The sequence below is a fragment of the Vigna umbellata genome, chromosome 6 (assembly GCF_029865625.1).
Source record: "Vigna umbellata cultivar VRB3 chromosome 6, Vumbellata_1.0, whole genome shotgun sequence".
Lineage (NCBI taxonomy): Eukaryota > Viridiplantae > Streptophyta > Magnoliopsida > Fabales > Fabaceae > Vigna > Vigna umbellata.
The window spans coordinates 6,502,604-6,528,763 of record NC_142170.1 but is presented as its reverse complement, the minus strand read 5'-3'; the positions used below and the strand labels follow the sequence as shown (position 1 = coordinate 6,528,763).

The following is a 26,160-nucleotide window of genomic DNA, read 5'->3' as shown; positions in this document are numbered from 1 at the left end:
ACCGACTTGGAGACACAATACACATGTTTTGTCGACCTTACCAGGTTGGTGACGTGACACACTATTTCTAACTAAACTGTCTCGCAACCTTGAAAAATAAGACGCTTATCTTAAATGACTTAAACGTGACTCACCATTTGCCACGTTAGAAAAACTAAGAGCATTGATTAAAGAGGAATATATCTTTAACTTTCTTAAAAAGACAGAGACAAAAATGGATCAAATTTAGAAAATGAATGAAAACAAAAAAATGTTTGATATTTTAGAAACCAAAACATATTTGATTCTATCTTTTGGTAGATCACCTTTCTTATATAATTTTCCTATTTATAAATACAGGTTTGATGAAGACTATAATTATAAAAATAAATAAATTTAACTTCTAAACTGGAGTGGACTAAAAAAATGGCTAAAATTACTAGTACAAAAATTGCGTACAACATCAAATATTTTGGACTTTTAACGGCGAATTCCCTAATGACGTCATATTAGGAGACGTTAAATTGACATCGAATTTAAAAAATTTGACGTTTAATTATAACGTCGAATTTTGTCAATATACGAATTTAACTTAACGTCGAATTTTGTTAATATACGACGTTAATCAATTTTTTTTTGTTTTTTTAATTAATTGTGATCCTTTACAACTCTACAAGACCTGAAAGGTAAAAGAATAACAAATTTGAGTTTTTGGTATTTTATAAAGCAAGAACTATGAATGTAGTATCAACAACAAACAACAATAAACAACAACAAACAAATTCAATCAAACAACAACAACAACAACAAACAAACAAGTTCAACGAAACAATAACAAACAAGTTTAACAGAAAAAACAACAAACAAGTTCAACAAATAAATTCTTTAAAATGAAAACGAAAACTAACCTTCAAATGGTTGGTTTGTCGGAATAAAGTGTCTTCACCGGTGATAGAGAAAGCAGAATGCGCCTATGAAGGACAAAAGCACCAAAATAATCGGTCAAAACAAACGAAAATCATACATAAAATGCATTCGAATCAAATGAAAGAAAGATAACATGTGATAGTCGTCAAACTTCGTTCGAGAAAAGTTTGAGAAGAGAAGAGAGTTTCGCGCACTAAGATAAAGTGAATGAATTTTCATTCTCCCGCTCAATTATTTATTGAATTCACTAACATTTTGACGTCTAACGCTGGACATTCGACGTTTTATATCTTTTTACCTCGAATTACATTTCTAAACAACATTTAATAATTGCATTTATTTACAAAAATGCCACCGGTCACTTTTAACGTTGGTTATTCCGTGGTTGGACGTTGAACGCGTGACGTTATCCGTTGTTTTTATACTAGTGAATATATTTTTTATATGTTTTTTTAAAATTCTTTCTTTATTTTCTTTTGAGTTTAGAATTTTACTTTTTTCTCTTCAATTAGTTATTCATGGAATATAATAAATAATTAAATTATTGGTCGTAAAATTGATTAAAACTAATTAATAAATATTACTTTTAAATTTTAGAAATAATATATATATATATATATATATATATATATATAAAGTAATTTTTTAACGTTTTAAATATTTAGTAGATATTAAATAATAATAAATATAGTATATTTTGGTTGTGGTTTTTAATTATCAAAATATAATAAAATATTATATAATTAGAATAATTTTTGTGATGGTTTTTAATTGTTAGAAAAAAAATTTGATTTTTAGTAATAATAGGGTTTAACTTTTTATTGTTACAAACAGTATATATAATTCTGTTATTTTAATCCTCAAAAGTTTTATTTATAATATTTTTAACAACTTAAATATATAATTTTAAAATTTACAAGCATAATATACTTTTTGCAGTGGAAGTGGAGCTTACGAAGCATTTGTATTTGGACTGAAATGCAGAAGTACCCAAGCGAGGGGTTGCAGGGGCTTGCAGTTATATTGATAGTGCGACTGAATCAAGCAACAATCATATTATTAATTAGAATATTTTTCTCACACAGTCTTACAATACCATACCGACAACTTTCTCATCATTATTCCACTGGATTCTGCAAGTTGCAAGTGTCATTTTTCTAATATATGTCACAAAAATTTATAAATTAACTCATCTATTCGATACATACATATATATATATATATATATATATATATATATATATATATATATATATATTACTTTTTTTCGGGTTTTGTATAATATTTGTTTTCTTCCCGTATTTTGACATGAAGTTAAATATTAGATTTAATATTAAAATCTCAAATACTATTAACTAATATGATAGGAAGGAGGGTCAATTGAAATTAAAATGCACATACGAATATTTAAAGTGTTAGGACTGGAAGGTGTCTATGAGAATGCAACAGAGATTGATGGGCAGAGGGTATAAAATAGAGAGAGAATAATGAGTGTTAATTCTCATTAACCACAGTGGGGTATATATATATATATATATATATATATATATATATATATATATATATATATATATATATATATATATATATATATATATATATATATATATATATATATATATATATCAGATACAGAAAAGGCTAGACTATCATTTGACAATCACTAGTAGAAAAAGTGCAATTTAACGCGCCATATACGCATCGGTTAAGTAAAACTCGAAGCGTAAAAGACTATATACCTCGGTTATATCTAGACCCGAGGCAGAATGATGATATTGCCTCGGTTAAAAGAAGACCCGAAACCTATACGGTGATATTGCCTCGGTTAAATAAGACCCGAAGCCTATACTGCGCGTAAAAAGACCCTATTGCCTCGGGTTGAGAGAGGACCGTTGCCTATTCACGTTTTGATTTTTAATTTGCACATTCTTACATTTGCAGAGCGTGTGCTTCTTTCTCGGGCTCTCTCTCTTCCCCTCCCTCCGCGCTCTCCCTCTTCCCCTCCGCGCTCTCCCTTTTCCCCTCCGCGCTCTCCCTCTTCCTCTCCGCGCTCTCCCTCTTCCCCTCCGCGCTCTCCCTCTTCCCCTCCGCCCTCTCCCTCTTCCCCTCCGCGCTCTCCCTCTTCCCCTCCGCGCTCTAGCCTCCGCCGCTGCTGCTATCGCTACTGCCGCCGCTGCCTCCTCCAGATCTACCGCTCCAGATCGCCAAGCCTAAATCACCAAGCCGCTCCAGATCCGCTTCAGATCCGCTCCAGATCTGCTCCACAACGTCACCGCCGGTGCCTTCCCGCTGCGTCCACAACGTCACTGCCACTGCCGCCATCGTCGCGTGGTCTTCCTGCTGCCGCTGCCTCCCCGCTGGGTTCTTGCTGCACCGCCGTGGCGCGTTGTCTCTGTTGCCGCAGTTGCTCCCACGCTCCCACGGTCCTGGTCATCGCGGCAGTGGTCATCGCAGCAGTGGTCCTGTGGCTTGGTAAGTGAAAATTTTTTGGATCTTGTCTTGGTGTTCTTTCTGGATCCAGAGAGATTGGAAACACCATTTTGGATCTGTCAATCTCGTTCTTGATCTTCTAACATGCATATTTTTGTTGTTCAATTTTTCAGTTATGAATTAAAAACGTTAGAGTTTAGATTTATTTACAACACACCTCTCTAAAACTAAACTCTCTAGAAATTTAATTCCAAACTTTTCTAAGCTGATCGTCCATCATATTAGACTGTCTTTTTTTACTTCTGATATTTCAGTTGAACACCACTGTTCTCACTATCGGGGCTATTTCCATTCTCTTGTTTCCTTCGTTTCTTCTTTCGACGTCTGTTTCTCCTTTTACCATGCCTATGCTCATTTTTCTAGATCTCCTTCTTCTTCCGCGTATCATCACTAGTATCATTCGCAGCTAGGCACTGAACAATCGTGGTCTGCAGATTCACCTTAAAGATTCGGTTTCGGGCAAGAGGGGCTTTGAGCACCAGGCGTTGCCTTTCATCAAACACTTCGATGTGTCCTTGCTGCATCGTCACAGTGTATCCCTTCTCCAGGAACTGTCCAAGACTTAATAAAAAGTTTTTCATTGTTGGAACATACAACACGTTGTTCATGCAGGCTGATCGACCATCCTTGCATGTGATCAGGATTTTTCCAGCCCCTTCAACCACGATCACGGTGTTGTCGGTAAATTTCACACTGCTTCTGACACTTTTATCCAAGTCTATCTGCCATTTCCTCTTGCCTATTATATGGTTGGAGAATCTTGTATCTAACTACCAACAATCATCGTCTTCTGCATGGCTCGCATCTGCAGACATCAACACGTGTTCCAGTTCTTAACACCTGTCAACACTCGTCCAATTTCTTTATTAATAGGCTTAATACCTCTTTTGGTCCCTCTTTAAGGGGGCAATGTTCAAGTCCGTCCTACCTTTTTTAAAAAGTTCAATGTGGTCCCAACTTGTGAAAAAAGTGTACAATTAAATCCTTTTTGGTCAAGGCGTTAAATATTTAACTATGAAACTGCTCCTCTGGACTAAACTTGATGAGCTGTTCATTTTTTCTCTTACGTGGCATGGTGACATGTCAATTTTGAATTTAAAAAAAAATTGCTTGACACATCATCTTCTTCTTCCACCTCCACCAATCTTGAATTTAGGGTTTCTTCTCTCACATCCTTGGAGAGGTACCTGAGGTCCTCTGGCAAACCATTTGCAGTGAGGATTTTCTTCTTGCCAATTTTGTCAGGACCCACAAACAGTACCTGATTTTCTTCTTGCCAATTTTGTCAGGACCCACAAACAGAACCACGTTATAAACCTAAACAGCCACGTTGCACAGATCACTCCACGTTGTCAGCTGGATCGTTAAATATTTAACGTCGTGACCAAAAAGGATTTAATTGTACACTTTTTTCACAAGTTGGGACCACAGTGAACTTTTTAAAAAAGGTAGGACGGACTTGAACATTGCCCCCCTAAAGAGGGACCAAAAGAGGTATTAAGCCTTAGTAATAATCATTCGGTTAAACAACCGTTCGGTTTCTCCATCAACTCCCATTCGGTCTGAAGACACCAGTCGTCCGGTTTCTTCATTACGACCCGTTCGCTTTGAGAACAACACCACTTCTTCAACACCCGTTCGGTTTGAAGGCAACACATCTTCTTCAGTAACCGGTCGGTCTGATGGCAACATCTCTTCTACAGCAGCCGTTCGGTCTGAAGGCAACATCTCTTCTTCAGCAACCGTTCGGTTTGAAGGTAACACTTCTTCAACAACTACTGCAATTGAAGACCGTTCAGTTTCTTCATCAACTGCATTAAAAGACAACATCTGCTCGATTTCTTTACAAGCTGCACTTGAATACGACAGTCGTTCGTTTTCTTCTTCTGCTACATATGAAGATGACACCCGGTCGGTTTTTTCATCAACTAAATGCCTATCTTCACTTGACAGCAACAACACGTGGTCTGTGCCACAATGACACGCATCTGCAGGGCTTGTTGCTCTCGGCTGCAACACATGTTCAGATACACATTCACACCTGTCCCGCACTATCTCTCTGCACAACTCCTCTTCTACTCGTTCTAGAGTACTCATCAGCACAACAAGATCGGACTCCGAATCACATGCCTCCTGAGCAAGGTTCACCGCCTCATCATTCTTGTTCTTCTTCGCGGCTTCATTGTGCCAGCACTCTACAGAGTAGTGCCCGAACTTGTTACAGGTGTAGCATTGAACACTTCTTTTGTCCTTTCTTCCTCTACCTCGAAACTGTCTTCCTCCTCTACTGTTTCCCTCATTTTGCTCACTTGCATCGTTTTCGTCAATTTGTTCAGAGGGTTTCGTACCTCCACCACCCGTTCGGCCACCGCGTGTCCATCCTTTGCCTCTTCCAGATCCTCGGCTCTTTAAGCTTTGGTCATTTATGGCTTGCAACGCTTGATTTATGCCTTGCACTGCATCCTTTTCTGCATTCTTTCTCTCAATCAACCTCTGTTCATGCGCTTCGAGGGAGTTCGATAGTTCTTCCACTCCCATCGTTTCCAGATCTTTGCTTTCTTCTATAGTCACAACAATGTGGTCATACTGGGGCGTCAACATTCTCAAAATTTTCTCGACAATCTTTTTGTCTTTCACAACCTTATCGCATGCTCTCATAGCATTCACCAAGATTTGAATTCTGCCGATGTACTCTACCATCGTTTCCTTCTCCCCTATGCATAGAAGCTCATATTTCCTCTATAGGGATTGCAAACGGACCTTCCTCACCTTGTTGGAATTACCATATCCTTCTTGTAGGATATCCCAAACCTCCTTTGTCGTAACAACTTTCGAGACTTTTTGGAAGATAGTAGCCGACACACACTGATGCAACAACATTTGAGCCTTGCAGTCCAACCTCTTGTTCTCCTTGTGTTGTCTCTTCACTTCTTTTGAGTCTCCCTTTAACGGTTCTTTAAAACCTTTCTTGACTATCTCGTCCACTTCTTGGAAGCCAAGAATTGCGCCGATCTTCACACACCAATCATCGAACCCTTTGTCGTCAAATACAGGTAGGTTATTGTGAATCATTCTGGCCATCACTTCCACACTCCTTTCTTCTTGAAGCGTCTTCTTGAGCGTCACAAAACTTTACTGGGTTTCAGAACCTGTCGCTCCTAATAACACTGTTAGGACTGGAAGGTGTTTGTGAGAATGCAACAGAGAGAGATGGGCAGAGAGTGTAAAACAGAGAGAGAGAATAATGAGTGCTAATTCTCATTAACCAGAGTGGGGTATATATGTATACCAATGCTAGACTGTCATTTGATAGTTAAAGACGTTAGAGTTTAGTTTTATTTACAACGTAAAGTACTAAAGGTCAAAAAAGTAACAATTAAACGTAAAAAGTAACATATACAACAATAAAATTTAAAATTGTTAAAGTGACTAAAATGATGTCATTGTTTATCATATTTAAGTTGCGTTATATAAAGATTAAAAAATAATAATTTAAAAGTGAGTAAGACTCGATTATATTAATATTAAAAAAATTTAATGTAAACAGGTTTTTTATAAATGAGTTTATTTTAAAACATATAATTTTTTTAGAAATTGATTTTTTAGAGTTTTCTGCTTGTCTAACTGAATAAATATTATTATAGGATTGATCCTTGTGATGAAATTTTTAATTTGAACTCATGAGTTTTTTTGTTTGAGTAAGTTCAATTTCAATCTTTTTTCTTTGCTCTTTTCTTATACCTGTTTTATGTGGGTATTGCTTCGTTTGCAAATGTCTATTGAGTCATCAGTTTGAATATTTGTCGATCAATGGTTCTAACAGTATACATCTGTTATTCGTAGGAGCAAATAAAGTTTCTTGTGTGTTTGAAGCTGTTTTAGAGCTTTTTGGCCATCTGTCAAGTAAGAGAAGTTAAATACCTTGTTTTAAGTTTTGAATACTTGGATAGTATGAGTTGATATCCTTAAGTTGGATTAATTTAATTGAGTTGTTGAATTTGCGTAGTTAAGCACGTTGAAATTTTGTTGTGTTTAAGTATATTGATTGATTTTAGTTTGAATGTGTGTTGTCTGGTACAGGGAAATCTAGCTATGATAGCTTGTTAAATGTTACTTGGTTTGGTTGTTTTTGAATCAATCACAGTGTCAAGAATACCAATTTGTTCATTGAGATAGGGCTTGAGTACAATTAGATTGAGAATAAAAGTTTCTAGTTTCTGGTGTGGCACTGACATGCGTTGAGCGCCAAAGACATGCGTTAAGCGCCAAAAACATGCGTTGAGCACTCCTTGCTCTTAAGCCATTGCATGTTTCTGATTTTCCGATTTTTGCTCTGTTTGAATTAAGACATTTTGGATTCTATGCATGTGTATTATTATATTAGTGATGTTTCAGGTTATATCTGAATATGAGTAGGTATGGTATTTATTCACACATGATATAGTGTTTATTCAAGTATGATCTGGTAATGATGATGAGTTCGTGATAAGTAATGTGCATGATATATGTGTTTGACATAATTTCATGAATCTAGCAAAGAGATTCTATGGTGTTGTTCAGTAATGTAATGTATTGATGTAGGAGCTCCAAAATAGGGGATGATCGACATTCCAATAACCATTCAACCTTAAGTAGAAAATGATGGGTTATATCATAAGGAGTAAAGGAGATCCTAGTCTATGAATTGTCTTGGGCATACATGTTTGATGGACTAACCTTAGGTGGACAAGTTATTCCACCATACAAGTGCAGGTCCCCCAGAGTTTGACATCAATACATATATCCAAATGGTCAAGTCTAAAATGAATGATTGTATGTCTTAGGATTGATTGATCTATATTATATGCTTAGTCCTATAAAAGTGTTGAATGATTGTTTTTGGTACATTAATTTACCCTTTTCTTCTTTTTGTCAATTTGTGTGTTTTTTTTAATGATCATTTTAATAGTGAGTATATGACTGTCCAGTGTGGACCGGGAGTTGAAAATTATGAACACCACCAAATTGCATGATTGTATGCTTTTGAGAAGAAACAAGTTGTTTATTCTTTTGTTTCTTGCTAGGTTAATTCTGGTTATTATTTTTGTAATTTATAAAGGATATGTCGGTAAGTTTTACTTTATTTTCTTTTATACCAACCAAGATTTGGATGACAAATTGAACAGTATGATAGCATTAGAATATATATATATATATATATATATATAACCTAGTATTTGCCCAAATCAGCCATCATTGATAAATCACGAAGAAATATTGGAAAGAAAATTACCATGTCTCTTTCGACAGAGCACGCAGCCTCCGCCATCACTCGACCTTGTGCAAATTTTCCTCCAAGCTTTTGGGGCGATAGTTTCCTTCAGTACGATTCAGAATCACTGGTACTATATTTTACGTTTGAATTTGCAATTTTTTACTTTTATCTGCTCACAAACGTAATATTTTAATGATTATTGGCTAGTCTAGCTAGTTCCTCTGCAACAGATTCACCACGAGCACAAATATGTAAATAAAAAGATTATAAAGCTTCGGCCATTATTGGGTGAATTCAGAGCTTGAAACTTCTGTTTACAAACTGTGGCATTTGTTTTTGTTTTTGTTTTTTATTTTGTTTTCAAAGCTGGACTTGTACAATATATAGTATTGTATAATACATTCAGATAAATGAGAAAGAAAGAGACATTAGAGGCGGTGGATGGTCCTAGTTAAGTTACATTGTTGGGCAAGTATTTCGGTACAAATAACTAAAGAAATACGCATTCTAGTATCACTAGTAAAAAATTGGGTTTTTGCAGCGCACATTATGCCACGGTTCACTAGAAACCGCAGCATAATGGTGCGCGGTGGCAGTTTTGTAAATAAATCGAAGGAATATGCCGCGGTTCAGAGGGGAACCGCGGCATATACGCCAGTCAACCATCCCCTTTGACGCCACGTCTGAAAAAAAAATTAAATAACAGCCTATATGCCGCGGTTCTCTGGAAAACCGCGGCATATACCCCTGCCAATTTATTGCAGGGGCTGACTGAGTCAGAGAATTTCAGAAGTTACAGGGGTATATGCCGCGGTTCTGAGAGTAACCGCAACCTATTCTCCTACCTGAAATAAATTTAAAATGAATTTGAAATATTTAGAGGAATATACCGCGGTTGCCCTCCGAACCGCGGCATATAGTTTAAAAATAATTTCAAAAATGCCATCTTATACCGCGGTTGCCGCCGAACCGCGGCATATAGTTAAAAAATAATTTCAAAAATGCCATCTTATACCGCGGTTGCCGCCGAACCGCGGCATATAGGTTAAAAATAATTTCAAAAATGCCATCTTATACCGCGGTTGCCGCCGAACCGCGGCATATAGTTTAAAAATAATTTCAAAAATGTCATCTTATACCGCGGTTAAGTAGTGAACCGCGGTAGATTCCCCAGTCAGAGTTAAAAAATAAAACTTTGGAACAGTATCGTCTTGTTCGCGCAGACGCTCAACAACTTCGAGTTTTCTTCTCCCGCCGACCACCCATCTCAGTTCCCTCGTTTCTTCACCGTTTAAACTCAAAATTGTTCGGTCATTTCCCATTTTTGACGATAAAAAATAGTTTTAGCCGATCAAAATCGTTTGAAACGCCTGTCATTCCTCTCCGCTGCCATTCCCCTTTGTTGCACCAAGCTTTTTCGTCGCCCCTGTTCCAGGTATTTATGCCCTTTTGCATTCTTAACATGATTTCTTCATTAGTGGTAACTTTAACAAATTTTGATAACTTTAACAAATTTTGATTTTTTTCCCAAATGTTGAATTCATATACACTAATTAATATGAATTGTCTTTTGCAGAGATTCAAGACACTACTATATGCAGGTCTGTTTTTGTGGTAGTGGATATCACAAAAACAGACCTGCAATTTTAAAAAACTGCAGGGGAATATGCCGCGGTTGTAACCCCAACCGCGGCATATAGTGGACAAATATTTTTTTTTCAAAAAAAGGATTTAGGCAGCGGTTCTTTGGACAACCGCGGCATATTCCGCAACCTATATACTGCGGTCATAACTGCGGCCTAAAGTCTCTGACTTACTACCGCGGCTGGATATGCCGCGGTTCGTAAACCGCGACGTATAGTGAAAAATAACCGCGGTAAAAGCCCCTCGCTGCACTAGTGTATGATTTAATTTTATCACAGTAGTTACAAAATCTAAATTTTATTTTGATTAGTCCATAATTGAAACACTGTTTTCTACTTTTCTTTCACTAGGCTTTCTGCTTCACAAAATAATGAAAACACCAGTTGTTAGAAAGATAAGGAAAGGATAATAATATTTTTACAAATTCTTTTGATAATATTTTAATATTATTTACGTGTCATTAATTGGTCCAAAATTATTTCAAAATCAATAATAATAATTATAAACACCAACATGAATCAATCATAAAATAATACATAGATGATGTAAAAATATTATTTAAAAAATATTATTAAATTATCATTATCCATAATGAAAATAACAACCGTTAGATCAAAGATTCCCTTTCCAGCACAAATTTTGGTATAGGATACGGTTGTTCTTTTCTTTTTTTTTTTCTTTTCCTTTACTCTCTCTTTCTTGGTGACTTTTTTTTTTTCTTTTCAAAGATCCTTTTTATGAAAGTTATTGTCTTTTTGTCTCTTTTATGAAAACCTAATACAAAAGATTGCATTATTTTAAATTATATAATAAATTGATAATTTGTAAAGAAAAAGTATCTCATTTTCTTTTAATTAAGTCCGCGGGTCCAATAAATTAGTGACTCACCTGACAATCTATGCCACTAATATGAACATGAATAAAGAGGACAATCAATCACATATATGCATTAATATTATTAACATAGTCCAATTGTTTATTAATATAAATGACAATCAATGTGTTAAAACATATTTACACATTTTTTAATTAATTTTTTTTTAAATGTGAATGAAACGATTAAATCAATTTTAACCATTACAGCCTATTTAAGATCAATCAAGACTTTACAAAATCTTTTAGAAAGATAGAAATCGTCCTACATCAATTATGTTTTTATTGTGTAAGCTTAGTATAGGTTTAGAATTATTCACACATGCATTTTTTTTAGTTCCTCTTTCCATCATATCTTTACTACAAAAACTTCTTTCTTCGCAACTGAATACAGGAAATCAATGACAATATGAAGCAACAATTTCAAATGCAGAAGGAAGAAGTGAAGAAGATGTTTCTATCTTCAAGCAATAGTATCTTACAAAAACTAAATTTCATTGATTCCTTGCAACGTTTGGGTATATCTTATCATTTTCAACATGAAATTGATGAAGCATTAGAGCAAATCCACAACTCATCTACAAATGATAATGTCATAATAGAAGAAGGTTGTCTTCACTATCTGGCGTTACTATTTCGTTTGCTTAGGCAAAGAGGGTATCATATTTCGTCAGGTATCTAGAACTTTGCCACCATATCTACATTACAAAGCGATTCATAAACCATATTATATGCATAGATTATGTATAATCCAACTAATGTATTCTACAGATATATTTAACAAATTCAAGAACAATAAAGGAGACTTTGATCAAAAGATTGCCAAAGATGTACAAGGATTGTGGAGTTTGTTTGAAGCTTCACAGTTAAGGATTCACGGGGAAGATATATTAGATGAAGCACTTGATTTCACACAAACTCATCTAAATTCCATGATTAATCAATTGAGTTCATCCTTTGCTGCACAAATAAGTCATTGCTTAAGGAAACCTCTTCATAGGGGAGTTCCCAGGTTGGAGGCCAGACGTTACATTTCCTTTTATGAATCAAATCCTTCCCATTGCAAAGTTCTTCTTACATTTTCAAAACTAGATTTCAATATGCTACAAGGATTGCACAAAATAGAAATCGGGAGTATCACCAAGTAAGTATTACAAATCTGTAACCGTGTACTCGTAGAATAAATAGTTTTAACAAAACATATGAAGAACTAAGAAAAGTTTTCTTGGCCAGAAATATATGTTTGTTCACCACAAGCAAAATTACTATATGTGTTCATAACATTGCCTTATGCTTATACCACAAAACATTTAAATTATAAAAGATGAAATAGTTAAATTGCTATTAAGCTATCAACTATCAATAACATTAGCTGTGTTTTTTCTTTATGCAGATGTTGGAAGACGTCAGAATTTGCAACAAAGGTCCCATATGCAAGAGAAAGAATAGCAGAGTGTTATTTATGGCCAGTTTCCCTGTCTTATGAAGCTGAATATAGTATTGCAAGAAGGATAGGGAGCAAATTAGTTGGACGTATCTCTCTTCTAGATGATACTTATGATGCCTACGGCACAATAGAAGAACTTGAACTCCTCACACAGGCAATTCAGAGGTTGATCTTGGTTCAAATTATATGATATTATCACAATGGGAAATTTAATGATTTGAAAAGCTTTCACCAGTTGATTATTTTTATTCTACTATTTCAGTCTCATGAATTTATTGTTTTCAATTTGAATTCATAATTCTCCTTTTATTCGTATGATTTTCAGATGGGATATTAGTTCCATTCAATCTCTCCCAGATAGCATGAAAGTAGTGCTTAATGCAATTATAGAAGTGTGTGATGAAGTAAAGTTGGCTATCATAGAAAGTGAAAACTCGAACAAAGTGTTGCAATGGGTTAAAGAAGCTGTAGGTTTTTCATTCTTATACTTTTAAACTAGTTAATTAATTAATATTTTGCATAATTTTCCTATAAAGTAAATAATTAACATTCAAGTTATTTTACTTGCAGTTTCATAACTTGGCACGAGCCTACTTGACTGAAGCAAAATGGAGTCAAGAGATTTGTATTCCAACATATCAAGAATATAAGGATAATGGAGTTATATCTTCAGCAATCCCTATTATTATAACATCATTTATTCTTCTGACAAAATCAGCACAATACGTGTTTGATTGGATTTCGAGTAATCCAACAATCATTAAAGTTGTTTCGCTTATTGGCAGACTTCAGAATGACATATCCTCACATAAGGTACAATATATATTTATTTTGATTGAAATCTACAAAAATTTAATGGTGCTTGGTGCCTTGGACTTGCTTTGATTATTTGTAGTTCGAACAAGAAAGAATGCACGTGGTTTCAGCTGTTGAATGTTGCATGAAACAATATGAGATTTCTGAGGAAGATGCGTACAAATTCATTGAAAAAGAGATTGAAGATTTGTGGAAGGTTATAAATGAAGAGTGTCTCAAGTCAGACCTTGTCACTAAACCTATGCTTGATTGTTTTCTTAATGGAGCCCGCATAACTGAACTTGCCTATGAAAACTTCAAGGATAAATACACAGATGGGAGACTATGGAAGGATGACATTATTGCATTACTTGTGGATCCCATAAGCATGGAGAAACCCTGAAAATGATATCCATTATAAATAACTATTTGTGTATTTATTGTACATCTTTTTTTATTTGTTTGAATGCGTTCCAATATTTTATTTGAAGTAGCTACTCCAATGTTATGCGGTGTATATTTTCATTGTTCTATATAAAGTCTTAGTATCAGTTATTTTTTTTACATTGGCGTAATTATTTTTTTCAAATTTATCAAAATGAGTAAACTAGTAAAAAATTACACAAATAGATAAGTCCTTTGAATAATACGACTTACAAATAAAAAATTTTGTTTTTCACTATTTTAGACTAACTAGGAAGAAAGAAATCGTATTTTGAAAATGTGACAATTTTTTTATTTATTTGTTTACAGAAGTCATGCTTTATAAATATTTTTACTTTTTTAAATTTTTTTGGTTTACACAAAAGTCGTACATTACAAGAAAACAATAAATTAGAGTCAACCAAAACACAACTTTACACATTAAAAATCGACGCTATAGCGTCATTCTAGAGTCATAAATCACTTTGATGCAAAATTCATGGAAGCTATGAAAACTAGAGTCGGAGATGAACATGATGCTAGTAGCGTTGACTTAGCCCTTTCGAAGGTTTCTATAATAAAATAATGTTTAATTTAGAGTCGTCAAGGCCAACTCTACTATAAAATAATTAAAACAGTAGCATCATCTTGGTCATCCTAAGGGCATGGAAACTTTAAAATTAATTCTTTGGTAAGAGTCAGCCTAGCCAATGCTACCTATAGGCATTGTAAAACAGACACTCTATTTGATGAACTTTGCAGAAGTTCCTTAGCATGATACCTGATAACAATGTAGACATGATGACTCCAAGCTTCACGGATTGATAGAAGGAATCTCGAATTTAGATAAACAAAAATGATAAAAGGTCCAATGATGCTCTATTCTTTTAATATTAATACTTTTATTTTTATTACTTTAATTTTAATTTTTTAATAAAAATATTCTAAAAATATAAATCATATTTTAATAATTATTGAAATATAAAAATACTATAAATAATATTAAAATTTTAAATTAAATTTAATAATTATTAAACTTTAAATAAAAACAATATTTTAAAAAATAACTTTATCAGATATTGATATCTGATAAAAAAAAATACTTTTAACCTCGGGTTTTGATATGTGAAAGTTTTTTAAAATTTAATTTTCTATTTAAACATTATAAATTAATACAAATTTACACAAAAATTAAAAAAAATTATAAACTAATATAATATAATTAAAAGGCTAACGTAAGGAAAGATTTTAAAAAACAATCAAACAAATCGAAAATCAACAACTAAATATTACAATATCGAATGTTAATATTCAATTTATCATATATTGAATTCGATGTTGGGATTTTTGAATATTTATATGCATGTATGGTAATCTGATGTACACATCAAACATAAATCGAATATCGACATCCAAAAATTATAATATCTAATGTCAAAGATGCATAATGAATCAGATTTCGACATTTGATATTATGATTTTTGAATGTTTATATCGGATTCATGTTTAATGATTTTTTTAAATCTTTTCTTATGTTAGCTTTTTAATTATTGTATTAGTTTATAATTATTTTTTAATTTTTATATAAATTTTTATTAATTTATAAATATTTAATTTGATAATTTATAATATTAAAAAGTAATTTGTATAATTTTATTAAATTTAATAAACAAAATTTATGAAAGAAGACAAATACAAATATGAAAATGTATATATGAATATGAAAATTCAAAATCTAGATATCAATGCATATCTGTCGGATGTAGACAGCTAATACATATGGCAACAAATTCTTTTATCACATTTGGAAATGCAATATACATAAGGTAAAAGTTTCGTTACATTTCCAAATCTGATGCATACACTACAAAAATAGTAGATTTTAGGAGGGGTTAGTTTATGGGGGTTTAGAAACCCCTGAACGATTTAGGACGGTTAGGATTAAAACCGCAGTTACGTTTTTTTTTTAATTTTCTGGCTTACAGCAGAAGACGTTTCTAAAGTTTTATTTTATTTTAATGTATCTTTGTAAATAATACCTACCCCTGTCCCCGCGCCTTACATTTCTTCTACCTTCACTCATTTTCCCCAATTCTCTAATTTCTCCCAAATCCTAATTCTCTCCCTCCCCACGCCTTCATTTCCCTGTATCACAATTATTTTCCCTCAAAACCCTTCTCCGCATCGTGCTGGTCTTCCATTGTTAGGGTTGAGCGACCATTGTTAGGGTTGAGCGAAGTGTCGAGGCGTCGAGGCATCTGTGGACTGAGCGAGGCTTCGAGGCAGCGTGGAGACGCCTTATTGTTCGTCGAGGTGCGTTCGGAATTCAACTATAGATTCGGTCTCGGAGTTCCTCGCATTTGCGGTTCACGCAACTCAGAAATCTGGCGAGGTCATTCATTTTCTCTTCGTTCATTTTCACTCTACGCGTTTGTCTCCTGTACTTTACTCTATTGAACGCGTTCATTGATTTGATTGTGTCTAACTCTTGTATTTTATTGTTGTTGTTATCTCTATTTTTTCTTTGTGCCTTGTGTGAGCACTCTGCTTTTTGGCTGTGTGCGCCGGAAGGGTGAAAAATGAGTCAAAATAAAGAGAAAGAGTTTGTTATTTTGTTAAGCCACCATGAGAAGGGGTTTTTAAGTTATTACATGAAGCCAACGTATAGTGGTGAAAGAGAGATAAATTTAACAAGCTTGTAGAGGGAACCCTTCCTCAGAGCAAGTGAGCTAGAGGATAACCATAGTACATGAACAACTCCAATTGTGTCTCAGAGAAGTAACTAACTATATTAAAAGGTTTTGGTATCTTACAGATGTTATAGACAAAACACATGATTTTAGATTGATTGCAAATGATAAAATGTGATAATAAAAGCATAATTAAAACATAAAAATGAAAATTATCAAGTCCTTTTACATATATCTGAACAAACTATCGATAAGAAGTTCGACTATAAAACATAAATGTTATTAGTCTGTCATATTGTAAAACATAGATTTCTTTCATATGTATTAAATTAATAAATGAACACTTCCTTAACACTTAACCCAATCAGTGGAGGAGGCTGAATAATGCATTAGCACGACTATGCCATGTAACAAGTTTATAGTGATGGCTGACAAATAGGTTTTTAAGTTGAAAATAGTTTTATGTGTATAGACCAAAACCTTAACTGATCTAGTCGTGTGCATGTTAACATAACGAAATTAATTTTAATTTTAATTTTAACAAGGTTTTAATTTTAATTTTAATTTAGTTATTCTGTTTATTTTCTTCTTTATTATATCTTATATAGGTGGTTTAATTTTTATTTATGTAATTGTTTGTAGACCACTTGAAGATGAAGAAAATGACATTTAAGAAGAAGGAGAGAAAACATCATACACAGCAAAGTGCCTCTCATACATGGGGTCACACAACTAATCATCCACCAGCTCCTCAAGTCCAATCCTCACCCTCTCTTTCTGCCCCTCAAAGAAGTAAGTTCCCTTTTTTTTAAATGTCTAATACTTGTTTTATTCATGTTATCATTTTTTGACATTCATTTATTTATAGGAACATACAAACTAAAGCTACCTTCGACAAGCCAAAGCACATGCACTCCTACTCATATTGAGTCCCCAAATGCATTTGCTTTTCAATCAGCATGGACTCCTGCACCTATTCAGTCCCCAGATGCATTTTTTCAGTCATCAGTTCAAGTTAATGTAAGTGTTTCAATTACATTAGTAAAAATAGTAAACGTAAAATTTTATTTAAAGACAAAAATTGTGGAATCTCTAATCAGTAGCAACAACAAGGGAATTTAGTGTCATACCAATAAGAGAAGGCAAAACTTTTAGAAATGTGGGCAATTGCTGTATCAGAATTTTAGTAGTGATTGTTTGCTGTTTTATGTAATGTTGTTGGATGTTTCAGCATTATTTCCTTGCTGTTTTATACCAGTAAATTTTTCTGTATTGGACTGTAAATATGCCACATTAAAATCTTTGCTGGCTGTTTTGACTGCTGTTATGTAGTAAAATCCTGACTGTTTTGATTGGTGTTACTGCATTAAAATCCTTGTTGTATTAGACTGTTCTGACTGTTGTGTCTGCACTAAAACATTGTTGTTTTGTAACTTTATTGGGCTGTTTTACTCATATTAAAGCGCTTCTGTTTTTATCTCATATGCTGGTTGGTTACATATGCTTGATATAACTTATATGGAATGGTCAAACTAATTGTTGATTGTGCTGTTATGAAGTATGTTAAGAGGATTGGTTGCTGTGATCTTATTTTTTTTATCTCTCAAAAGTACATTAGATGTGTTATATGTATTATTTGTTGCTAGTCACGTTGAGAAATCTTTTGTATTATACAAAGTGATATTTGGACCTTAAAGGTTAGGACAATTATGTTAAAAGTCTTCTGTCATTTGTGAGATGGCTAGAGAATTACTCTTGAATTATCCAAGAAGGTTTTGTATGATAAAAAACTAGAAGTAGTTCTGTATTAGAATCTTTTAGAAGAAGTACATATGATAAAAAAAATGCTCTGAAAATGCAAAATCAAAGCTGAACTAAGAATTGGAAATCAAATGAAGTGCACTCACCTTGGCTAGAAAGTGCCCAATGCATAGGTCATAGTCAATTGGTGCCGTCATGCCTTTGTTATGAACTATCTCTCCAAGGATACGATCAATAGCTGCTCCCTGTTCCAAAATACCAAGTAGGAAGAAAATGCAAAGAAGTGTCAGGTGTTAGCATGTAGAAAAAATAAAGGTTTTTGTGACTACTAAAATGTTAATTGCTGGTGCAGATGGAATCTGACAACAAATGCCTGAAATTCAAAGAAACGTGACTCACTAAGTTAACTCACTTTTTTGTTGAAATTTAATAACAATAATGATAATTTCTTTTGCTTTCTCATCATCCCTTGTGTAGCCCTCAAATGAAGATGCTCTTCATTCACCACCTCAAGTAGGAGAAAATTCTCATGTACAAGATGAACATGAACAAGATGAAAATCAGGATACTCAGTTGGAAGTTGAACAAGAAAGGCCACCAACACACAAGGGAGCATGGTTGGTTGATGTTATTGGTAAGACACAAGTTCAACATATTAATGCTTTCATTATGTTACTTATATGAATAGTTACTGCTGAAGTTGTTTGACACAAGAGTATTTGACACAAATTTTCTTTCTTCACAGATGACCAACGTAAGATGACTACCAAACACTTAAAAACAAATGATGTTTGGAATTTGCCTCAAAATGAAAGGATTATTGTACATTGGAATGAGGAATATCAACCAATTGGAGATGGTGGCGCATTATTGAATCGATTCTTGGGAAGTATCGCTAGAAACTTCAAGGTATTCCCTATTTGTTATTCTTCTTGGAAGAAGATTCCCAAAAGTTACAAAGAAGACATGATTCAAAATACCATTCAAGTAAGTAATGTAAATACAAAATACCATTACAAAAAAGACATCCAAAATTTATTTACTTTGCACTTTTGACCCTGGAAAATATAATAACCCAAAGATCAGATTTTGAAGATAGTGAAAGTATACTCCTGTTTTTGCTACTGTTTTTGCACACATCTTAAGTTTAAATATAAGTATACTACTGCCAACTCAATAGTTTGTCTCTTTATACAAATGCAATGTTTTTAATGTTGGCATCATTGATTATGTTGTATGTAGGAAAAAATTCAAACATATGAATCTACAACATCGTCTCAATCAAAAGAAATATCAAGTTTAGATTCATTAGCTCATGTTTTAGGAAGCCAAGAGCATTGTGGTCGTGTTCGCGGTCTAGGTTTGGGTCCTTGCCCATCTAAAGTCTTTGGAGTCCATGCTCGTTCTCATTTTGGATCATCTTCATCTACTCCTTCTAATGTTGAATTACAAGCTCAGGTTAATGAATATTTAAATATTTATTTGGTTTGTTCCCTTTAAGATTAACATGTTAGGTATCATATTTCTCACTTTTTAAATAAATTTTTTTGTTATAGGTATCTTCATTGACTTCTTCTAATGTTAAATTAGAATCTCAGGTTAATGAATATTTACTTGGTTTATTCCTTTTAAGATTAACATGTTAGGTATCATATTTCTCACTTTTTAAATAAATATTTCTGTTATAGGTATCTTCATTGACATCACAAGTCAATGAAATGAAGGCAATGATGACACTTTTGTTGCAAAATCATCAAGGTTCATTGCCTTCACAGTTTGTAGTATTTCAACGATCATCGGTAATAATTATTAAATTTATTTGTATGATTTTTTTAATTAAATATATTATCGACTAACTATTATATTATATTGTAGGTATCTGATCAAGGGAGTGGGCCAAACAATAAATGTAATGAAGAAGAAAATTAGATATTGTTATTGAATATTTTTATGAGTCATACTTTTAGTATTGAACATTTGTACTGAACATCTATATTGAACATATGTAATGAACATCTTTATTTTTAATTTTTATGCATGAACAATTAGTTGTATGAATGATATTAGGTTGAACAATATAGTTTATTTTATACAATATTATTCAATTTTAGTTCATATTAATTTATTGTTTGTTTTTTCAATAAAATCATTTTTATCATAATCTAATTTTATCACAATAGAAAAAGAATGAACTGTATAAATTCCCGGCGGTTTTAACCCCAGTAAACTATACATGCAAAATAGGGACGGTTTTGAGATAACCCTAGCTAGTTCCGGCGGTTTTTGAGTAACCCCGTAATTCCCGGCGGTTTTCACAGAACCCCCGCTAATTCCGGCGGTTACGACAAAACCTCTGGTATTTCCGGCGGTTTCCGGAAACCCCCGCTAGTACCGGCGGTTTTTTCCAGAACCGCCGGTACTTACTTGGCGACGGCCGTGTTCCCAACGGTTGGTCCAACCGCGGGAAATGTGATTTGCGGGGGTTAAAACCGCCGGTAATATTGAAAAAAACCCCCGGTAAAATTACATATTTTTGTAGTGATATATGTCAGACCTCGGAAAACCCATCTGTCTTATCTTATTAAAAGAAAAAAAAACTTTGCATCAAAACCTATGTCAGAGTCATTAAAAATGCACCCAAACTCTCTGCGAAAACGCCAGGTGTCAAGAATCGAAGTTTCGAAAATCAGATAGTGGAATGCAGGTGTCAGCAGACGAGCGGACGTTCGTTTTAAACAAAACTGATTTTTCTGAAAACCGCGTCACACTCTCTGCATGCACTCATCTTCTCCAAAATCCTGATCTTTCGAATTCTTCTTCTTCTCTCTAAGAGTTCTATCTTCTCTCTAAAGAAACTCACCCTTTCTCTTCTCCGATCATCATTCAGAGACCGTAGAAGCATTCCCGGCGTCTCAAGTTTCACTTTGAACCGAACAGTTCTGGATTCTGAAACTGGTAAAATTCTCGTCTTTATCTGTTCGTTCGTATGAACATGCAAGCCAAGCTCTGGTTGCATGCAGTCACCTTATCTGAACCAATCTTGGTTTTCTGTAACTTGTTTAGTTGAAGGGTTTGGTTGAGCGTTGAGGGTAGAAGAAATCTTATTTCTGCGAACTGAGTTTTAGTCTGAAGGACGTACGATCACACTAGAGGTAAGGGGAGCTTATTAATTTAATTTATTGACTATATGATGCATGAATGTTCGCTGTTTTGATTTTTATGATAAATGAAGGTGATATGTTATGATTCATGAAATGTATGAGATTTCTGTGATGTGGTGATATAAGATATGATTAATTGAATATGGTATGAATATAAATGTGTGAGACTATATGTTAAGAACTGAAATTTAATAATATTGATTCTGATAAGAAATTTCCCTTACGAGTGTATACGTACGTTACTGAACGGTCCTCGACCGTTCAGTTTCCTAGTAAAATTGAATTGGTAGTGGATTCTTTCATTTGGGAAGGATTCTAGTTGAGGATGAACGTCCGCACTTCGGAGTACTGTGTATGAGCGTTCGGCCAAACACAGTTGGGCAGTACCGTTCGGTTATAGATCTAAGAATATAAGTAATTGTATATTTTGTTGTTCGTAAGTACTACTTCAATAGTATCTTACTATATTTATCAAAACATTTATTATAAGTTTATTAGTGCTCGGTCTTACACCAAGCGCTCGTGCTGAGTAGTGCTTGGTCGTACACCAGGTACTCGTCCTATCACTTTAAGCTAAATTTCTTAATATGAGCGTTCGTTCAGGCCCTTTAGGGTTCGCTCACTATAGTGTCCAATATTAAACTCAAATAAACAAAGTATTCACAAACGTTTGGTTTCTTCATATGAGACAATTCTAAGTCTTATCTTTCGTGTCTTGAAATATTCCTATTCATTGATTTCATCCTAGACTCTACGTCTTTGGTTTGTTCTCTTTACGTTCTGAGTGAATTATCAAGAGTCCGTTTATTTAAATTAACTCAACTTGAAATGGACGTTCGCCCCAATTTCCTTGGAATCTATTACTATACTCACTATCTTTTCTTATTATTCGATGTCAACCCTTGGTCTTAATCCATTCTCAAATTTGGAGATCTCTCATTCTCGTTCTTTGTGTTCGGCCCAGTTTTACATTCGGGTTGAACGTTCATTAATTGAAATCCTTATGAATCTTTGAACGAGGTGATTAAATGAGATATGTATTAGTGAGCGATGAAGAAAATGTGATATTGAAATGTTATGGTTTATGGACGAGCGATCCGGGGAGGAACGACTCATGTATGAATATTGGAATTGGTAAAGTATGACTGTGGGCATGCTAATGCTGGCTGTTCATCCTGATGTTTCGTGGGTACTCATCCTCACGTAGAGGAGGGTAGGTCATGTGTGGAAACGGCAGGAGGTCCCCTCCTTAGGGGTACTTTGGATGAATAGGACTAACCTCGGGTGGTAGCTGATGAGAGTATTCCAGTTACTACATCACCCGGGTGCACGAACGCCTGTAGCTACACAGAGTTCATACAGTCCGGACAGTCGGTCTAGTATCAGGGTTTGATTGAATTGTTTATTGGAATGTGTTTGAATGTGCTTGCATATGAAAATGTATGTTATTACTTGAATTAAATTACATAAGTTTACCCTGTGTTTTTCCTTGCGTTGTCCTGTCTGTACGTTCGTCTTGTCGTTGCAATGATCATCCGTGTGGATGTGAGCAGATGGAAGCGCGCTACTTGAAGAGGTGCTGGAAGAAGAAATTTTGGAAGATGCGAATCTTGTAGAAGTTGAAGTAAAGACCGAACCGTAGAACATTCGGTTTTGTAATTAGTAGTTTAGCATGAAGTGACCGTTCGGTCACTTCCTTTCCTTTTTGTTATCTGACCGATCGGTACTTTGGCTTTTGTAAGCCGTTCGGTCATGTTTCATTTAATTTTGTACAGTTTGCTTTTAGGAACTCTATGTAAGGAGTATAAGACTGAACTGGATGATTATTAAATGTAATTAATTCTATTATATGGTTTTATTACTGTATTTTTGGGATGTTACAATATATAATAATGTAAAACTTTTAATATATTATTTAATATTTCATTACATTACTTAAATATATTATTTAATGTTTCATAACATTATATCATTTTTCCAATGTTTCGCATATTAATTTCTGTTTCATTAGATATAAAAGTTTGCTTTTTAAATAATGTATGCTGTAAAGCGATGCATAAAATATAGAAGTTTTTTTTTAAATCTTTTATTATATTATTTTAAATTTTAAAAGATTGTTTATTTTGAATGTAAAAATTTATTAGATTAATTTAAAATTTTTAATTATATTATTTATAAATGTTTAAATAGATAATTTATATGCAATAATTTGTATGAACATTTGAAATTTATTAAAAATATAAATTTATTTAAAATTCATATAAAATATTATAAAAATTATTATGTACTTTTAAATATTATTATGTTTTTGGTGTTTTCATTTTAAGTTTATTATATTATTTTTTTGATTTTATAATTTAATTTTTAATTTATTCTATTAATTTTTAATTTTCTTAAAATTTTGTTATGAAATAAACTGTATGAGAGAAAAATGAGATGAGAGACAGGAATGAAATACAAGAAAAGAATATCTATGTATATTGATGTTCAAAAAAGAATCTTTAACTTCTTTTTTTGTTTTTTAAATATTAAAAGCTTTTCAATTCGGAGTAATTTGGATATTTTGTAAAAATTTGGAGGTGTAGGATGAATGAGTTGAAGGTGCAGGGTGAAACACCCTAGGATTTAATTTTGATCTTGTATTTCGGATCAAGTAATGTAGGGGTTTCTAGATCACTTGGGTCAACAAAGGTTAAGGCCCAATGTTGACCTAAACTGGATGTCCATGAGCTTAAATTGATCATGTGGTCAACGTTTTAACCTACCTTGTTGGATAAGATGTGTGAGACCTTCCATATGCGAGTAATCATGTGTTATGCTCACATTAGAGAGGATTTTCTATAGTTAGTGGTCCAATGTTATTCTAGAAATGAAGAAGATTCTCCATAGGAAGTGATCACATGTGTTCCTCTTATTGGAGAGGATTTTGCCTTTGTTTCCAAGTTAGGTCAAAGTAGTACTTTAGGGTTTTGCTTCAACATTTTAGAGACATCCTTAGCCTATAAGGCAGTTACTCCCAAAACCACTACACACTTCTCCCTACACCTTCCCATTCCTTTTTTGTCCTTGAGTAATATTTAATTTCTAGTTTTACTTTTACCAACATCCAACCACTTCGTTAATGGTCCCCACCACTATATGAATGCACCCAACAGTCCACCACTTCTCTGTAAATGAAATTGCTTTCAATCTTCTTCTCCCCTATTGTGATTTTTGTTTAGTGAAAGTGTGGTGGTGTAGTGTGGAGTTATTTGTGGTGTGTTTGGTTGGAGGTAGAAAAACTTCATTGTGGTGCAAGGTGCACCAATGATTACAAGAAGTTGCAAAGCTTAGTGGTGGTGCAAGAAGGTTCGGTTGTGGCAGAGCTTCTCTTAGTGGTGGTGGTTGAAGTTGGTCCCGCGAGCTTCACTGACACGATAACGGATGTGAAAATGCATTGATTCTTAAACGGATGTCAACTTTCGTGAACAGATCTCAACATCCATTAAAGGACAGACAAATGTGTCTTATCTGCTTCAGGGTTATCTTCTTCCTCTGCACACAAAATACGCAGGCAACCAGCTAGCACAGTAAACATACAACACACAAAATGTATATTCAAATACATTAAAATGAAATATCTATCATGCATATTATGTCAAGCCCAGTAACAAGCTCTTGAAATATTTGGGCCGGTGTAAAAGATGGAGTATACAACTGTAGTTTCACTCGTAGACGAAAATTAGGGTTTCATTTCATTTTTGCCTATTTAATTTGCAATCCACCCATTCACAACATCGTTTGCTAATTTCTGTGTTCTTCAATTTCGTGAGTACTTGCATAATTTGGGTGAATTTGATATTGTTTTTGAATTTTATTTTCTTTATCTTTTGCGTTTCTGCTTCTGCATTTGGCCGGTGATTGATGAGTGCATATTTATGCCCACATTTATGCTTTAAAATTTAAATTTTTGATGAGATATTTGTGCTTAAATGGTTGATTTAAAGAAGATTTGTGATGATTGGATTGATTGTGTTTGGAAATAAAAGGGGCATAAAAAGTGTGTTTTAGCGCATAAATTATTCTTGGATGTTCTAATGTTTATTTGTGTAGCTAAAATTATAAGTTTTATTGGTCCAAATGGTAATTCAAGGCCCAAAATCAGGTTTTATTTGAAAAATAATGTACAGATGGGCCAAACAGGCAACTTTTACCCTTGCACCTCCCAATTTCCCTACCCATACCCCTCCTAAGCCAAACTTCACCAGATCATGCCACATGGCAATTTAATACCCACACATCTGACCATCAAGAAGTTTCCATGTCATTAATCCTCTACACACCAAATTAACCAATCAGTTGTTGCCACGTCACCAACCTTGATACATCATCATCTTCCCCAAGCAGAAACCCTAATTTCATCATCCTAACCTAACCCTAGCCGCCACTACCGTACCGCTGTCATCACCATGCTGCAAGGCGCCACCGCCGCAAACCCCAATGCTGCGTCGCCGCTATAAACCCTAGATCTGACCAACCACCTCATCGCCAGCGCCGTTGCACAACAACCACCGTCAAAGCCCCCGTAGGAGCAAAGGGAGAAGCCCTTTCCCAATCTGAAACCCTAATTGGGTGAGAAAGAGGGCTACCACGTGGCAAGCTTCCATTGGCCACGACCATATGAGTCAAAGTTGGTCAAACAGTCAAAGTCTGGTCAATTAAGGGGTTCTATTGCAA

At 34.1% G+C, this 26,160-nt stretch overlaps 2 protein-coding genes across 4 annotated transcripts; both read left to right on the top strand.

Annotated features, from left to right (window-relative positions):
• The first annotated feature begins 8,652 nt into the window (after positions 1 to 8,652).
• Positions 8,653 to 13,917, top strand: LOC148196675 ((-)-germacrene D synthase-like). Its single transcript, XM_088092388.1, has 7 exons — positions 8,653 to 8,777; positions 11,562 to 11,841; positions 11,939 to 12,311; positions 12,561 to 12,779; positions 12,940 to 13,081; positions 13,185 to 13,427; positions 13,510 to 13,917. Exons 1-7 carry the CDS (start codon positions 8,670 to 8,672, stop codon positions 13,810 to 13,812), a joined length of 1,668 nt encoding a protein of 555 aa, XP_087948514.1. The 5' UTR covers positions 8,653 to 8,669; the 3' UTR covers positions 13,813 to 13,917.
• Positions 13,918 to 15,830: 1,913 nt separating this feature from the next.
• On the top strand, positions 15,831 to 20,337 carry LOC148196674 (uncharacterized). 3 transcript variants are annotated; one of them, XM_088092389.1, is made up of 9 exons: positions 15,831 to 16,224; positions 17,165 to 17,314; positions 17,391 to 17,542; positions 18,761 to 18,917; positions 19,029 to 19,270; positions 19,526 to 19,741; positions 19,840 to 19,881; positions 19,972 to 20,082; positions 20,159 to 20,337. In XM_088092389.1, exons 2-9 carry the CDS (start codon positions 17,176 to 17,178, stop codon positions 20,210 to 20,212), a joined length of 1,113 nt encoding a protein of 370 aa, XP_087948515.1. In that variant the 5' UTR covers positions 15,831 to 16,224; positions 17,165 to 17,175; the 3' UTR covers positions 20,213 to 20,337. The 3 variants fall into 3 exon arrangements, with proteins under 3 accessions (XP_087948515.1, XP_087948516.1, XP_087948517.1); XM_088092391.1 differs by having other exon boundaries at positions 15,837 to 16,224; positions 19,029 to 19,192; XM_088092390.1 differs by lacking the exon at positions 19,840 to 19,881 and having other exon boundaries at positions 15,833 to 16,224.
• Positions 20,338 to 26,160: the final 5,823 nt, after the last annotated feature.